Source organism: Trichomonas vaginalis, chromosome V (assembly GCF_026262505.1).
Source record: "Trichomonas vaginalis G3 chromosome V, whole genome shotgun sequence".
NCBI lineage: Eukaryota > Parabasalia > Trichomonadida > Trichomonadidae > Trichomonas > Trichomonas vaginalis.
The window spans coordinates 19,099,546-19,116,042 of record NC_067207.1 but is presented as its reverse complement, the minus strand read 5'-3'; the positions used below and the strand labels follow the sequence as shown (position 1 = coordinate 19,116,042).

General features: G+C 35.0%; 9 protein-coding genes and 4 pseudogenes across 13 annotated transcripts, besides 1 other annotated feature; 9 read left to right on the top strand and 4 right to left on the bottom strand.

Moving 5' to 3' along the window:
- Positions 1-16,497: part of a mobile genetic element that runs on past both edges of the window.
- Positions 77-229, bottom strand: TVAGG3_0363650 (uncharacterized protein; the record flags this gene model as incomplete). The annotated part of the gene is made up of 1 exon (XM_051231512.1): positions 77-229. One exon carries the CDS (start codon positions 227-229, stop codon positions 77-79), a length of 153 nt encoding a protein of 50 aa, XP_051101242.1.
- Positions 1,052-1,453, top strand: TVAGG3_0363640 (uncharacterized protein; the record flags this gene model as incomplete). The annotated part of the gene is made up of 1 exon (XM_051231511.1): positions 1,052-1,453. One exon carries the CDS (start codon positions 1,052-1,054, stop codon positions 1,451-1,453), a length of 402 nt encoding a protein of 133 aa, XP_051101241.1.
- Positions 1,473-1,628, top strand: TVAGG3_0363630 (uncharacterized protein; the record flags this gene model as incomplete). Its single annotated transcript, XM_051231510.1, has 1 exon — positions 1,473-1,628. The coding sequence occupies one exon, from the start codon at positions 1,473-1,475 to the stop codon at positions 1,626-1,628; it is 156 nt and encodes a 51-aa protein (XP_051101240.1).
- Positions 1,648-2,235, top strand: TVAGG3_0363620 (phage tail repeat-like family; the record flags this gene model as incomplete). Its single annotated transcript, XM_051231509.1, has 1 exon — positions 1,648-2,235. One exon carries the CDS (start codon positions 1,648-1,650, stop codon positions 2,233-2,235), a length of 588 nt encoding a protein of 195 aa, XP_051101239.1.
- Positions 3,030-3,734, top strand: TVAGG3_0363610 (uncharacterized protein; the record flags this gene model as incomplete). Its single annotated transcript, XM_051231508.1, has 1 exon — positions 3,030-3,734. The coding sequence occupies one exon, from the start codon at positions 3,030-3,032 to the stop codon at positions 3,732-3,734; it is 705 nt and encodes a 234-aa protein (XP_051101238.1).
- TVAGG3_0363600 (uncharacterized protein) lies at positions 4,001-4,651 on the top strand (the record flags this gene model as incomplete). Its single annotated transcript, XM_051231507.1, has 1 exon — positions 4,001-4,651. One exon carries the CDS (start codon positions 4,001-4,003, stop codon positions 4,649-4,651), a length of 651 nt encoding a protein of 216 aa, XP_051101237.1.
- TVAGG3_0363590 lies at positions 5,605-6,264 on the top strand (annotated as a pseudogene). Its single transcript has one exon. A coding segment is annotated over exon 1 (660 nt).
- TVAGG3_0363580 (organellar and viral DNA polymerase type B) lies at positions 6,535-7,449 on the top strand (the record flags this gene model as incomplete). The annotated part of the gene is made up of 1 exon (XM_051231506.1): positions 6,535-7,449. The coding sequence occupies one exon, from the start codon at positions 6,535-6,537 to the stop codon at positions 7,447-7,449; it is 915 nt and encodes a 304-aa protein (XP_051101236.1).
- TVAGG3_0363570 (KilA, N-terminal/APSES-type HTH, DNA-binding family) lies at positions 8,186-8,794 on the top strand (the record flags this gene model as incomplete). Its single annotated transcript, XM_051231505.1, has 1 exon — positions 8,186-8,794. One exon carries the CDS (start codon positions 8,186-8,188, stop codon positions 8,792-8,794), a length of 609 nt encoding a protein of 202 aa, XP_051101235.1.
- On the top strand, positions 10,229-10,688 carry TVAGG3_0363560 (annotated as a pseudogene). Its single transcript has one exon. A coding segment is annotated over exon 1 (460 nt).
- Positions 10,705-11,096, bottom strand: TVAGG3_0363550 (annotated as a pseudogene). The gene has a single exon. A coding segment is annotated over exon 1 (392 nt).
- On the bottom strand, positions 12,425-12,808 carry TVAGG3_0363540 (annotated as a pseudogene). The gene has a single exon. A coding segment is annotated over exon 1 (384 nt).
- TVAGG3_0363530 (uncharacterized protein) lies at positions 14,971-15,386 on the bottom strand (the record flags this gene model as incomplete). The annotated part of the gene is made up of 1 exon (XM_051231504.1): positions 14,971-15,386. A coding segment is annotated over one exon (416 nt), but the record flags the coding sequence as incomplete, so codon positions are not given.

Below are 16,497 nucleotides of genomic sequence, written 5' to 3'. Positions count from 1 at the left end.
GGGTATACGCAAACAACAGGACAAAGTAAAGACTACATGCCACCTTACATGACAGTTTACGCATGTATAGAATTGCTTAGTCGTCATTTTCAACTTCTTTAGCATATTCGTCAGGAGTTGTCTTATATTTGTTAGGAACTGTCTTTGAAAGTATACCACCTTGAACCTTAACAAGTTTGAAACGAGGTCTGACAATAGTAGTTTTATCTTCTGCTTGCAGTCTGTACATTTTGCCATGTTTGCCTAAAACTTCATAATATTCTCTTGTATACTTTCTTCTATTTTTACGAACACGAACGTGAGTACCTGTCGGGTTCCCATTGTTGTCATAGTCAATAGTATTTTCATATGGGTCGCGTTTAGGTATTTCTATTTTTACTTTGTCACCTTTCTGAAGTTTGAAGCCCGGCATTCTTTCTTGTTTGTCTCTTTTGACTAAATTGTTAAATATATAGTCTTTCTCTAAGCCAGGGTTGTTTTTCATTTCTTCGGGGGAGTGGTTTCCCAAACCTTTTTGTTTACGGTTATTGTAAATATTTAAAACTTGTCTCATCTTTGCCATGGAGAAGTGTCTATATTTGTCGTCATATGACATTTCATTTGCTTCACCACCTTGTGGTTGATTTAAGTCTCTTAAGATTTTTATACAACTGTCAATGACACCAAGAGCAGAATGGTTTTGGTCGACAATGAAATATTGGTTTACATTTTTTGAACGCAGGTAGTTTTTAATATCGTCTGATTTGAAAGAACTTTCACAGTCAGATGTCAGTTTTGTTGGATGGTATTTGTCAACGAATATTGTCAAAGCAGTTTTCACATCTAAAATATTTTGGACCATAATGTATGGCTTCACAGTATCTTGTGTTTTGACCGACAAATATTAGCCAGTATGGTGGTCCATCTTCTCTATACCTCGGAATGTTTTCCAAGATATCCATAAACCAAGCATTTGGTGTTGAACTAAAGATTTTTACCATGAGTGCTTTCTTTGTTGCCTTAGAAACATAGGGGTCCTTGTTTGGATTCGTCATTTTTTAACCCATAAGAAATGGGTTTATTTGGCGCATTAGCAGGAGTTGCATCCAGATTTTTGCCCGCAGTGGGAACAATAGCCAGAGGTGTATTTGGAGTTGGAAGGAAGATTTTGAGTACATTAGGTATACTGAAAGAGAAAGCAACACCTATTATACAAACTGTACAGAAAGGTTGGGATGTAGCACGAGATGCAGCAAATCTTATTCCAAATCCTGAAACAAGAGGAAAAGTTCAAGGATGGATGGACAATGTTTCCAGACAAGCAGGAAACTATTATAACAAAGCAAATGACTACTATAACCAAGCAGGGCACTATATGGACCAAGGTGAAAGATTCTTTAACAGAGGATATAACCATGCACAACAGTGGGTAAACAACAACCAACCGCAACCGCCTCAAACGTGGGGAATGTAAATTTTTTTACTGAGATGAAATGAACAATACAGCATTGAGACAAATGGGCTCAAGATGGATTTGTCGGCTTCCAGCAGTTACACAACCACGTGTTTGTCAAGTCCTCCCTATACCCCAGGAAGTTTTAGACCGACTTAAAAAACAACAACAACCAGTTGAAAACAAACCAAACTAAAATTTTTTACTGAGATGAAATGACCGAAGAAGTTGAAACGGTAGATTTGACACCACAAACAAAAAGTTCAGAACCATTGTCAAAACCTGTCAAAGAACTTACAGATGAAGAGAAAAATTCAATAATAGAAAGTGCCAGGTCTGGAAATGCAAACCCTAACTATAAAGTCACTTTTCATAGAAATGGAACGGCTAGTATCTCAAAAAAGAAACAGACTCTCACAAATAAAATATTGAAGTCTGAAGGAGTTAAAGAGACAACAGATGGAAAAGTATATTTTACCGACGAACAGTTCATTATAGAACATCTCATTGACTTAGAGTCGAAATATTCTAAACTTTACAACAAACACAAAAAGTTGAAAGGAAAACAAAAAAAGATGGCATATGATATTTATGAAGATACTAACGACACAACCATACCTGCAAGTGAGGTAAAGTCAGAGGAACCAAAAAGTGACGAAAAACCAATAGAAGAAGGTGAGCCAAAAACTGAAGATAAACCAAAACCAAAGTTTAGTTTGGAAACTACTAAAACAAGCCAACCTTCATTAGCTGGTATGGGTTGGCGTCAAAGGCTTATGGTAGCTGGTGGTTATGTAAAGTAAAGAAAAAAACATTTTTAAAACAGTATATTTTTTTATTTTTATTTGAACTGTACGCTGAGTTTGTTGGAAAAGACCGTTGGGAAACTTGTTTGTTAGACGATGAAATATGAAATGGCATACCATTTAAAACAACATATTTTAAAAAAAATATTTTTTTATTTTATTTGAAATGTACGCTGAGTTTGTTGGAGAAGACCGTTGGGAAACTTGTTTGTTAGATGAGAAATATGAAATTCACTGTTGTGAGTCATTTGAAGTCAGAAACAAAAAGACAAAAAGAGTTTTAAGCGAATGGGAGCAAAATAACGGATATGCTAGGATGAGGGTTGGTGGGAAACACTATCTTAACATGTTGTCATTGCAACTCATTTTATACCGAACCCTAACAATCTACCTTTTGTAGACCATATAAACCATATAAGAAATGACAATAGACTTGAAAACTTACGCTGGGTCACTTGTTCTAAAACAATAAGAACAAAAGCAATTTTCGAGATATAGTATTCGAATTTGTCGACGAACTAGAAGATGAAGCAATTGAAATTACAGACTATGGTAAGCATACGTTTGAGTTTTACTACTATAGCGAAGAACAGGACTCTTTCTACTTTTATACCGGCGTAAACTATAGGAAATTACAAGTATGTTTTACTAAGGAAGGCTGTGCTTATGTAAACGCTAGAGATACAGATGGAAAATACATTAGACTATATCTTAACAAATTCAAGAAGCTATATGGCATACCATTTTAAAAAAAACATTTTTTTATTTTTATAAAAATGCCCTCGCATAGAATGGATAGAAGGTCTGCTAGAATAAAAGCAGAGTTAGAAAGATATGGTTGGAAAGTTTCAAAGAAGTTTAAATATAGGAAGGGAAGACCCATAAAAGTCTATGACAAACTGGCTGGTCTGACCTACGAAATGGACCTTGAAACAGCACGCGCCAATTATCCAAACAGACTAGAGAGGTTAGAGGAAGAGCGTCTTATGAACATGCCTTTCGATGTTAGTGAGCCTCAGGTTGAAGGACAAGACGGCTTTGCCAGATTCTACTGGAAACATGACGAACAATTGTATCCCTTGAGGAGGAAAAAAGGTAGTGCAGAGGATGGTCATGCTCCCATGGAAAGAACAAGATATGCATATGAAAAGTATCGCGAAGTTAGAAGTCAAATTACATCTGGTCGAACCTTTACAGTAAACTTTGACGAAGGAAAGAACAAAGAAGGCTTCATGGGTGTACTTGCTGCCATTCAAGACGGAAATAAGAAAGGATACAATCTCAGACTAACCGTAACAGATTTGGATGGTCACATTTACTATGCAAATGGCAATGAACAAACAGCTGCAAAACTTCTTGACGCTTTCAAGACTACAAAGAGAGAACAAATGGTTGATTCCGACTCAGACATCCTGAATGCAATTGAAGGAATTGTAAGTGTCAAGTTCGAATGGTACAAACGTAACCCTCAAGCAGTCAGACAACTTGTTTGTTAGATGAGAAATATGAAATGGCATACTATTTTAAAACAGTATATTTTTACATATATTAAATGTTTCAGGTTGAAAAACAAAGAACAAAAGTAGCAGATACAAAACCGTTAGACTATATCTTTACAAATGCCGGTAGAAATATTTCAGATGAAGAAATTTCATCCCGTACTTACAGGTTTGACTATCCAATTCGTTGGCTTCAAAGTCCTTCAGATGCAAAGGCAATAGGATTTAGAAGAGTTTTGTTTTCAAAAAGAACGAACGCTTTTATGTTCGCAGTATATTTTCATGGGCAGTATAGAGGTTCTGATGGTCTAATAGACAAATTTGATGAAATGAGAATCTTTACAATTCGTTCAGACGAAAACCTTGAGAAGACTCTAAATGACTTTCAAACTCAAATGAACAAATACTATTGGGAATTTCAAGAAAAATACGACTCTTTACTAAATGGAACATACTATCTGAAACTAGAATACAACAAGATGAATTCCACCGTTTCATTTCAAAAGATTGAAATTAACCCTCCAAGAAGTACAGAGTTTTTATTTTGGGAAGTAGACAAACGTTCTTGGGCACAATTTCTTCGGTTACTAAACCAGAACGAACCATTACCACCTGACGGTCCGTTTAAATTTATACGCCCACCAACAGATTTGACAGTTTATAGAAACGTGTTCGACCCTCAAAATGTCATGTGTCATGCAAGTTTCAGTTCAAGCAACAACAGTTTTCTTTGTATTGGTAAGGACTTTTATGACTTTGCTTCTAAATTCTACGAACCACCTAGTAACAGTTTCTCTGACTTTCAAGTTTGGTTCACAACAAATGGTGTGCAACATATTATTCCATTGTACTATGACTTTTATCTCGAATTGTCTTTCATATACAACTACGGAAAAGTGCTGAAAAAGTATTGAAAAATAAAGTTTATGTTAGCATGTTAGATCTAACACGTTTTCTAACCACTTTTCTAACATCGTAGAAAACTCATGAAAACAATTTATTTTAAAACTTTCACAAAAAACATAAAAAAAGTAAGTTAAAATGAGATGTTTACTGAACTGGTTGGATGTCGCCTTCACAGGTTATGTAGAATGGTTGACCAGAGTAGTGGAACAGTGCTCTGAGAATTTGTATAATTCGTGGAATTGGACTCTCTCTGTTTGGAAGTAGTATCCAAGGACGCTTGGCAAAGAACTTGAGAAGAGCTTCTCTTTTGGCGTCCTTTATGCCATCGTAGGCTGTCCCGTCTGGTATTTGAATTGGAATTCCAGTCGAAGTCTCGAGATTCAAGGCAGCCCTTCCCGTTATCCAACAGTTAACAAGCTTGCCTTTTACATTCTGCCTGAGGAAGTCTTTAACAAGCTCGTTAATTTCAATTAGGTAAATTGCCTCATCTAATGGCTCGATGTTGTCCATTGCTACTGTCAGTAAAAGTACTGCTACTGTCAGAAAAGTACTGCTACTGTCAGTAAAAGTACTGCTACTGTCAGTAAAAGTACTGCTACTGTCAGTAAAAGTACTGCTACTGTCAGTAAAAGTACTGCTACGAGCAGTAAAAAGGAAAATTTGAGAGGGTTTTCGACGATAAAGTACTGCTACTGTCAGTAAAAGTACTGCTACTGTCAGTAAAAGTACTGCTACTGTCAGTAAAAGTACTGCTACTGTCAGTAAAAGTACTGCTACTGTCAGTAAAAGTACTGCTACTGTCAGAAAAAGTACTGCTACTGTCAGTAAAAGTACTGCTACTGTCAGTAGCAGTACTGCTAGGAGCAGAGATTTTTATCGTTGTGGTCCGACGGTTAAGCCACAAACGAATGTCCGACGTCCCACCAAAAAATATTTTTTTATTTTTATTGTAAGAACAGAAATGTCAGTCGAAGCAAAAACGTTCACGAACAAATCTAATGGCGAAATTCACAAAAGGCACTTACAACGGTATTGAAGTCTTACGTAGAGACAAGGATGGTTATATAAATGCAACAAAGATGTGTCAGCAGTTTAGGAAAGACTTTAGAAGGTTGTTGGAAAATAAGTCCTGGGAAGAGTATTTTAAGGCATTTTGTGAAGAATATACCAACCCGCGGAAAACGGCGGGTTGCTTTTTATACAAAGTTCATGCAGGAATTCCGGATGAAATCAAACAGGTTAGAGGAATGTATGTAGACCCAAGACTTGTAAACTATATAGCAATGTGGGCTTCTCCAAAATATGCATAGCAGTTGGAAAAATTATGGACTCCATAGACAAGAAAGTTCATGAGAAGTTAGATGAAGAAGAACTTGAAGATACAGTAGAGAATGCAAAACCTTTGTTTGAAGAAGAAGTTAGAAAAATGCATGAAAAACAAATAGAACATGAACGTGAGATATGTTCTGGTTATAGAGATTCTCCATACGAACTAGACCAATGGGAACAAGAAGATTTAAAGAGAGAATTTAGAGAATATGAACTCGCTAAAATTTCATTAGAAGCTGCAGAAAAGAAGTTAAAAGTTTGGGGTCGTTTTGTACAAAAATATTGTGAGTAAATGAACCATTTTTTTTCGACAAAAATAATGTTTATGTTAGAATGTTAGATCTAACATGTTTTCTAACCTCTTTTCTAACATGGTCTAAAACTCTCGAAAATCATGAATTTTACACCAAAAATAATGTTTATGTTAGAATGTTAGATCTAACATGTTTTCTAACACGTTTTCTAACATGGTCTAAAACTCTTGAATTTTCATGAATTTTCCCGAAATAAAAAATAAAGTTAGTTTTTTTAAAAAAATATTTTTTATTTTTATTGTAAGAACATGTTAGCAACAACAGCACCAAACTCGTTAGTCATGAACCCAACTTCAATGTTAGTAGAGATGAAAAGCTTCATTCCTTCTTCATATACTTTCGAAACAAAAATCCAGAAGATAAAGCAAGAACTTTTAACAAGTAATTTAGACTGTAGTGCGAAAGATGAAACAAATGAACAGTATCTTTATGAAATGCAGGACATTATTGACCATTTACCCAAATTGCCTGAAATCCAACAACAAAAACTAACCATTCCCGAATTTGACGAAATAGAAGTCAAAGCAACTGACTCAGTAGAAATAAAGAAGTTCATACGAAAGGTAAATTATGAATTCCTTGGTTTTCATTGCAACCATAAGGTTATGGACAAAGATTGCGACATGGTATATAAGAACATCTCTGACCTTTACAAATCCGGGGAGTTTAAGACCTACGACAACTTTGTTTCGTTAGTTGCAAAATGTGTTTGGGAAATAAGAGATAAAGATAGTAGGGGTAAGGTATGGAACGAACAAATAAAACCCGCTATGTTCGAGATGAAGAAAACCATTGACGCCTTAGTTGTTTTAGCAGGTAAGGTTTCAGAATATAACGCTAAAATGAACCCGCAATGTTCAAAATGTAAAGCAGCAATGAGGAAATATAACTACTCCGTCAAAGAGATAGAACGTATGCGAAACGACTATGCAGATTTAAAGAAAGAAGCAGAAAAACCAGCAGAAGATAAAATGAACATGTTAGAATTTCTGAACAAAAACTATCCAACCGCTAACGATTTCCTTCTTTCAGATGTCAAGAAGAAATATAAAGAAACCTTCGGCATTGTTAAAACATTCGATGTACTGACAGAAGAAATAGAAGCTACGAAATTGTTTAGAGTCATGAACCATCGCAACATATACCATGTAAAACGCTTGTAAAATAACTGGGGTAGAAATGAGGTTAGAAAACAGGTTAGATCTAACCTTCTACCCTAAAATATATTTTTATTGAATTCCGTATGAAATTTCATGAGTTTTGTATGTTTTAGACCATGTTAGAAAACATGTTAGAAAACATGTTAGATCTAACATTCTAACATAAACATTATTTTTATTGAATTCCGTATGAAATTTCATGAGTTTTGTATGTTTTAGACCATGTTAGAAAACATGTTAGAAAACATGTTAGATCTAACATTCTAACATAAACATTATTTTTATTGAATTCCGTATGAAATTTCATGAGTTTTGTATGTTTTAGACCATGTTAGAAAACATGTTAGAAAACATGTTAGATCTAACATTCTAACATAAACATTATTTTTATTGAATTCCGTATGAAATTCTGAGTAAAATGGCATATGGCATGTGTCAAACCGTTGAGTTTTCACAAAATTCCAAAAATAAAGTTAGTTTTATTTTTATTTATTTTTTTATTTTGTATGTAAAGACAGATATGTCAACAACAGAGAACACAACAACTGCTATCGTTCATGAAGCTATAAATGAAGAATATGAGTGGGTTCAGTTTAACAAACAACTCCGTCTCATTCGTTCGGTCAAAGACGATATGTACCAAATGCAAAGTATTTTGAATACTCTTCGTTCTACAAAGCAAGCATACCATTGGTTTGAAAACCAACAGACAAAAGAACTTTTAGAAGAATTTCCTCATATGTTTGCTACCCTCGGAAAACCGAGGGTAGAGATTCCGTACGAAAATCGCAAGAATTTGGCTCCTGGTTTGAGAGGTTGGTATGTACATAGACTTCTTGTAAATGCTGTTGCAATGTGGGCGTCACCTCGCTATGCTTGTTATATTTTCATGATGTTAGATGAAATTCATAGACAAGAACGTGAAGAGATGGAAAAGAAACTTCAAGCAAAAGATGAAGTCATTGAAGCAAAAGACAAAAGCCTTCAGAAAAGAATACCACGTTCGGTACCAAAAGGAAAGGAAAAGAACTATAAGTATATGATTTACACTGAAGAGATGGAAAATGAAGAAGACAGAGATATGGTTATGTTGCATTTAGTCAGAAGAAACAACAAAAGCTTTTACGACCTTGCTAAGATTTACAAATCTGACAGAAATTGGTTCTATCGCGAAAACTTACCGATTTCAATGACACCAAATGAAGATGTGAAACAAATAGTTCAAGATACGTTACCTCAAACACACTATGATATTAAAGGTTGTACAATACTTACCTTCAAAGAAGACTTACCGCTACTGAAAGAAAAAATAACAGAGTATTTTGACAACTTCAAACAAGTAGGGTAGATGAACTCTTTATTTTTCAAGCTTGACTTCAGATGGCTCAAGTAGCTCTAGATGGTAAATTGGCTTGTCAAATCCTTCTGGCATTCCGAGTCCTTCCATCCGACATTCCAAGTCCTTCCTTCCAACATTCCGAGTCCTTCCTTCCAACAAGAAAAAAATTTCCCGACAACTGGAAAAAAATTTCCTGACAACTGGAAAAAAATTTCCTGTTGTTCGTCCGTAAACCATTCAAATTTTCGAAAATTGAGAACTTTTTGGTCGAACTTCAGAAAAAGTTTTTCCTTCCGACAGAAAAAGTTTTTCCTTCCGACATTCCGAGTTTTTCCTTCCGACATTCCGAGTCCTTCCTTCCGACATTCCGAGTCCTTCCTTCCGACATTCCGAGTCCTTCCTTCCGACATTCCGAGTCCTTCCTTCCGACAGGACACAAACGGATGACTGACGTTCCTCTTCCTGAATGCCTTCCAAAGCCAGAAGAACCGACAGCCCCAGCACCACAACAGACTAAGACTAAAACACTTACATTTTTACGCTTGACTTTTTACAATTTGAACTTTGTTTGCGTAGATATGAATTCTGAAAGAAGTATGAGGGTCTTGTATGACTTGTACTTCTCCATAGTTCATGTCTTCAAACTTACCTGCCATGGACTCTTTCATAAGTTCCATGAAATCGTCTTCGGACAATCCGGGGAAAAGTACAATGTCAGTAAGTATTCTCTTTACATCCTTACTTAAACTTGGCTGTCTGTACACATATTACGACTGAGATGTTAAAGTGTCTGAGCTTCTTAAGAATTCGACACATGTCTTGTTCTCTTTCTTTAACAAAGGATGAGAAGCAAAGTCATCTAAGATAAGAAGACATCTATGAGGGTAAGTCTTCCAATCGTAAGATTGCAATTTTCCGAAATGTATTCTATCTCTTTCTGTTTGTTTCTGAAGTGTTTCTTCTCTAATATTCTCTGCATTTTCCTCATTTGGGTCTTTAAACTTAGAATTTATATACTCATTTATAGCATTGTACTCAAAACTCTTCTTTGGTACTTCTTTATCCAATCTAACAAACTCAGAGTCTTTTATACATACTAACTTAGACTTTTTATAATATCTTTGAACGAATTGACGGTTTGGTCAAATTGACCAGAAGTACTACAAATAACAACTAACTCATAGAATGGGTTCTTCTCATCTAGTTCTTGTTGTTGTGCAGCCATTTTAAGATAAGTGAAAGTCTTACCCGACCCAGGTGGTGGTGCAATTAGACCTGTTATACCATTCTGAGCAAATAAGAACTTGTCATGTATAGGCTTTATCTGAGCATTTCTAACTTCCTCTTGTTTTATTTAAAAACATTCTCAAATTTCTTGTCAATGTCAGCAAACTTTTTTTTCTAACATATTTTTAGAAAATTAAAAATTTTATCTTTTAGGAAATGTCTAGCGATTTCGCTATCTATATTCGGGATAAACTTTTCGACAGCAAAACATCTGTCGACCATAAAATCTTACATAGTGTAAACAAGAAAGGTGTGAATTTGTTCTAAAGTTCTGTTTCTGGGAATATGACAAGAACCATAAAACATTAGGCAGAGAAGTCTTTAAGTTTGTCAATGACAGACTTGTTGACAGAGATGACGCCGATTGGAAAGATGAAGTCCAACAAAAGTTCTTAGAATGCAAAGAAGACACATGCGCTGTTCTTGAAGATGAAATAGAAAACAGAATAGAAGAGCTATTAAAGGACAAAGAACTTTTACATAAATATGGTTCTGAGAAATTTGACATTAACTCCACCAGAGAAGAAGAGAAGAGAGAGAAGAAAGAAAAGAAAGTAGAAGAAGAGAAGAAAAGAGCCAGAGCCAGAGCCAGGAGAAAAAGAAATTTGACATGTAAAAATAAAATTTTATTTTTAGAACATTTCTGGGTCAATGTCAATGTTCTCTTCCTCTTTAGGGGCAAACACTGGCTTAGACTCTAAAATCTTTTTACCCAATTTACCTTGAACTTCAACTATCTTAGACTCATAATATTCATAGTCGTCTGCTTTCTTTGGTTCATAAGGTATAACAAGTTTGTATGCTTTGCCTTCTTTAAGGTTTGAGAACCTTCTGTCAAAATTTTCTTTGACTGCTAACAAACCTTCTATGTCTAAGTCTTCAAATTTCGCACCATTTTTAGTCACAATAGCAAACTTAACTGGTTCGATGTTCCAAACTTTGCTGAATGAAGACTTTTCAAAATGGTAGAAGTTAAAACATTCAAATAAGCGAATGGGTCTAGTTCTTCTTTGACTTCTGTCATGTACTTGTTTACTGAGATGAATTTTGCCATCTTTTCTATCGGATAAAAAATGTTTTTTTTTTAAATTTACTCAGAAAAATTTTTCTTTGTATATACGCCATTCTGAACATCTAAAAGATTTTTGACATTTCCAAGAATGTTCGTTTAGAAGCTGTCATATAACCATATTTCTTGACAATATTGTTTATATTCATCGTACAATGACCTTTCATCTAAACACTCAAAGTTAGTCTCATCTATAAACAGTTCATATACACTCTTGTTTGCTTCTAACAATGTTTGTCTCTCTTCGGTATGTGGAATTTGTCTTGGATTGAACTTAGAAATATCTAATGTCATGAAATATGAGAACAAGTGGTTGTAAAAGTCAGATGTCAAAGTTTCTGCTAAGTCGTCAAAATATTCTGTATCTTGCATATGGAATCTGACGTTCTGACAACTACATATCTTCTGTCAGAACTTTCTAACTTCATCGGAACAGCATTGTTTGAAACCATAATGAAGTTTGCAACATTTTCACAACTCTTTGGTCTTTATACTTTCTTTCAACAACTCCAACTTTGTCTGTTATAAGACTCTTCAAAGCATCTGAGTTCAAAACTTTTGTTGTATCTATACTTTGAAGATCGTTACATACTATAAGTTTCATATTCTCTATTGAAGAGTTAAATTTACCGCCAGATGTTTTCTAAGTTTGTCATATTCGGATTCGAATAACCTTCTAACAGTTTGCATAAGATATCTGTAAAGAATGTGTTCTTACCAGTTCCTTTTTTCCAATATATAATGAGAGCAGTTTTCATTTTTAGCACTTGGATGTTGTAAGATGTTTGCAAACCAACATAAGATATACTCATAGACTCTTTCGTTTCCATTGCATATAATTTCTTTGACATGGTCTAACCAAGCTTCTATAATATTTTCTTTCCATTCTACTTGTTCGTATTTATATCCAGTGAAGATAGAATAGAAGTTTGGAGAAGGTGTATAAAACTTTATACCACGAACTGAAAAATCTTCTAACTTTGACAATAAGATATCCCAAGCATCTAACATCTTCATGCCAACTTGTACAACTTTTATTTTCTTAAGTTTCTGTTCTACATTCTTGTTCTGAAACTATTTGTTGCTCTTGGTTTGTTAAAGACTACATCCCATTCTTTCATAACATAACATTCTGGGCAGAGTCGACATAAATGACTAAACGTTTCAAATTCTCGACTGCTTTGTTATAGTCTCTAAATGGACACATATTCTGAATGCTTGGAAGTCATAAAAATCTGAAACATCTATTCTGTACATTTTTATAAAAATAAAAAAATATTTTTTTATTCTTGAGCTATTTGTTGCATTTGTTGTTCTTGAGCTATTTGTTGTTGAAGTTGTTCTTGTAATACAATACTTTCACCGGTTGCATCTTCCAATTCGAAACTTTCTGCCGTCATTGACAAATACATAGGACATAAAAGTTTTACAGGAACAAAGTTTGCGTCAACTAATGTCAACGTTATACTTGCCAAAGTGTTTGAGTTCACTAAGGTTGAAAATTCTGCATTCGAATGAACAATAGGCAAACCAGCAGAGAAAGTATTGTTTATACGCATAAGTATCTTTTGGTCATAATAGTTTCTGTCGACATTCGAATAACACTTTGAAACCTAAGTTTGAAACAATATATAAGATTGGTGTGCTTAATGTCATGGAATAGACATTCCTTGTATGACACCTTTTCCTGTTATAGGAAACTGTTGGTAGAAAAACCAGAAATAAGTTTTGTATTATAGCTCATATCGTTTATAGTAAACTCAGTCGGACATCCAAACATAATGAAACCTGCTCTAGTTGCAGCACATGTTACATCCGTCCTTAAAGTATTAAATAAGTCAACAAAACCTGTTGGTGGTATATCTGAGTAAGTATCTTCAAAGAAGTATTTTTTACCATTCACAACAACAAAGTCTTCTGGTGTCAAAAGAGCAAAACAGGCTTTAGTCGTCATTGTGTTTAAAGTTAGTTTACAATACCGTCCTTGAGGACTTTGTAAGTTTGTTGTTATAGAATTATATGACTCAGGGTTTTTAGTCGTAATAGTATAAACCATTATATCTTCTGCCATTTACTTAGCAAATAAATTTTAATGAAATGTTGTGGTCGTCAAATATTTTTATGACGTCTGGGAAACTATACTTTAAGTTCAACGTTTCACCTCCTTTCATAACGTATATCTTGTCAATGACATTATATGAAACACCACAGCAACTAATGTCGGTTCTATTTCTTTGATGTTTATATCGTCTGCCTCTGTCAAAAGTTTCAATAGTTCTTTCAAAACTTCATGAGGTGCAATGACATATGAGTTCACTTTTACAGGGTTGTGTTCGACCAAGTTTAACATTATACTTAAAGCTTGACAAATCTTCTCCTGAGTTTGAAGTTTGTCTTTCAGTTGTTGGTAGTCGTTTCGAATATCTGCAACAGAACTTAAGTCTCTGCTAACTTCAGGGTATGTTGGTTCTTTTACAGGAACTATTGTTTATACCATCTTCGTCTTCGTATGGTTTCCCACTTCAACTTCTCTTTCTTTGACATTGACAACAACACTTTGACTGTTTGTTTGAGTTGGTGAATTTAACTTCACATCTGCCACCGCCATTAAACCTTTTGAAACACTTACGCTTCTATTTTTCGGAAATGACATTTTACTTAGAATAAAAAGATGGACGTATTTGAGTATCTCTTCGAATTGAAGCAGAACAAAGTTTACACACACAAACAATACAAGTTCATTGATAGAATAGTTCTTTATACAAACAATGGAAAATGTTATAGAATAGCAGTCTTTGCTGAACCAAAATATTTTCATAAAGCAAAGAAAGTTGGTATAACCGAGATGGTGAAAGTTCTTGAAGCAGACAAAAATATAACTTCAAAACTTACAGATATTTCTAAAGGTAAGTTTATAATACAATTTTATGTCAAAACTGGCGTACTGTCAATATTTGACGGAGAGAAGTCAGTTCAAGAACAACTTACTGACCTGCTGCCAAAATCTGCTCGATGGAAGCTGTCGTATGCCAATCTGAGGAGCCCCAGCAGGTTTCATCGAACGAATCTTCAAAAGAGCATCTTCCGTGAAAAGTGCTATTGGTTTTGTAAACTTCTTTGCTCTCAGTTCATCTGGACCGTCTCTGTCACCAGTATATTGTATTTGTACAGTACCAACAGTTGAAATACCACCCATAAAGTCTTCTGAGTCAGCAAATGGAATGCCAAGCCAAAAGTTTGAACGGTCTCCATTTGTATATTGAGTTTTTTGAGCTCCTGTATGGGTCCATACTTTCACATATGGCATAATAGAACTTTGCATTTCAGGGTTAATGGTTGTTGTGAAGTTGTTGTTAAAGTTCATAGCATCTAATGTCAAGTTGTATGACCTCATATCTTCAACTGTGGAATATTCTTCTCTTGGATAGTATTTGCCATCTATGTTTATATGGTATTTAATACCAGGGTTGTAAACAAGAATAGTCATTTATAGTTCGTCTGAACAGTACAAACATAGTATCTGCATGTTTCATTGCAGTTGTTAAAGCAATATCTGTTCTTGCACCTGGGTCAGCACTTTGGTTTCCAACTTCACCTGCAAAGTCTTTGACAGATATTTGGTGTATAGGGAACATAAGTGGAACTGCAATATATTTGGCAGCTAAAGCATTTGAAATATCTGGGTCCAACATATAAACGGCAAGTCTGCTTTCTATTCTCTTGCATTCAAATTTTTCGCATGTGAACTTAACTGGGTCCCAAGCAGTTCCAGCAGCATTGAAATAATAGTTTTACTTCAGTGTTGAAGTTTGAGAAACCAAAGTCTAAGTCAACTTTGTCTTTGCAAAAGTCACAGAACTTGGCTCCACCAGTTCCAGCTACAGTAAGAGTGAATGGGTCTTGTGTTGGTGCAATGACTAAGTTATTTTTGCTTGGAGTAAGTTCGATAGAAATTTTTCCTGCCCAGTTTGGCAAGTATCTTAAAAACCTGAAGATGAGGAAAGATGACAAAGGAACTCTAAGTTTCAGTTTTACTTTAGTGGCAGCAGTTCCATCTGAACCAGAAAGGTTAACATAAACTCCTGGAACGTTAGGGTCAAGTCTTCTTATTTTCTCAATAGTTGCATACTGGTCTGTTTGTTCTCTAGCTTGTGGTTGTACTGAGTTTCTCAAAGCGAACCATTCATAGTTTGCCCATGTTACTGTTTGAACTAAGTCAGAGTTAGAATATATCTTATATCCCATGAAAACTTCTGGAGCATATTGGTATCCGACATAGAAAATTCCATTGCAACCTTTCTTGTCAGACAACTTGGCAGAAGGTTTTATTTCAATGTCTTGTTCCACGTATAAGAATGAGTTGTCAATAGAAATAATGTGAAACCTGTCGCATGCAATATCTACTGTTGTTGAAGAACCTTCACCAAACTCACCTACGTTTCCATAAGAAACAGCAGTTGTATATTCGTAAGTTCCAGGAACTATTTCTGACCTTCTAATGGCATTGTCGCATTCGTTATACCATTCGGAAACATTTCCATTCATAGCATCCAAAACTGTTGGCGTTATATTCTGAGCGGCGTACATTTCATATGGGTAAAAATATAGAATAGTTGGGTTTATATGTCATAATAGAACCCACGTGGACCAAGCTTTACTTTCTTCCTGACTGAGTTTTTAACTCTTCTTTTTCCTTCATTGCCCTCTGCTTGAAGTTGTTGCATCTTTGCATATGTTCATCTAGTATGTTGCAAATTTCCCATGTCCTTTTTGCCTTTTGGCTCTGGTCGCCCATCTCAGGTAACCTATATCCTAGAAAGAGTTTGTCATAGTCTGTATTTGAGTCTTCGCGTATTGTTTGCATGACTCTTTCCTGAGTTTCCGGTTCAAGCGCTTCAAACAGTGCCTGTCCATATGGAATAAGCTCGTTTCCAAATATATGTTTTTGTAGCCATTCTGGTTTTCTTTCCATGTTACCAACTATATCTTTTGTGAATGGGAAAGCTTTTACCCAATCTTTCAGTCTTGCGTCGTTTATTTCTGTAGTTGGTTTTATTTTGTCAAGGAACATGTTTTTCAATACTAACATTTCATTTGGTACTGTCCATTTGAGTTTTCTTAAATATTCATCCCTTCTCGATTCATCGTCTGCAAAGTAAGTTTTTATGACATTTTGTAAACTTTCGTTTGCAAGGTCATGTACAATAGGTTCTCTTCCTTCTCTCTCCCTAACTTTCTTTCTAAAACTCTTCACCAAATATACCATCTTTATGGTTCTGTGTAGTTCTTTGAGATAAATGTTCTAGAACGTCAGGTGTTATATTTCCATCAGCCATGTTCATTTCATACTGGTCCA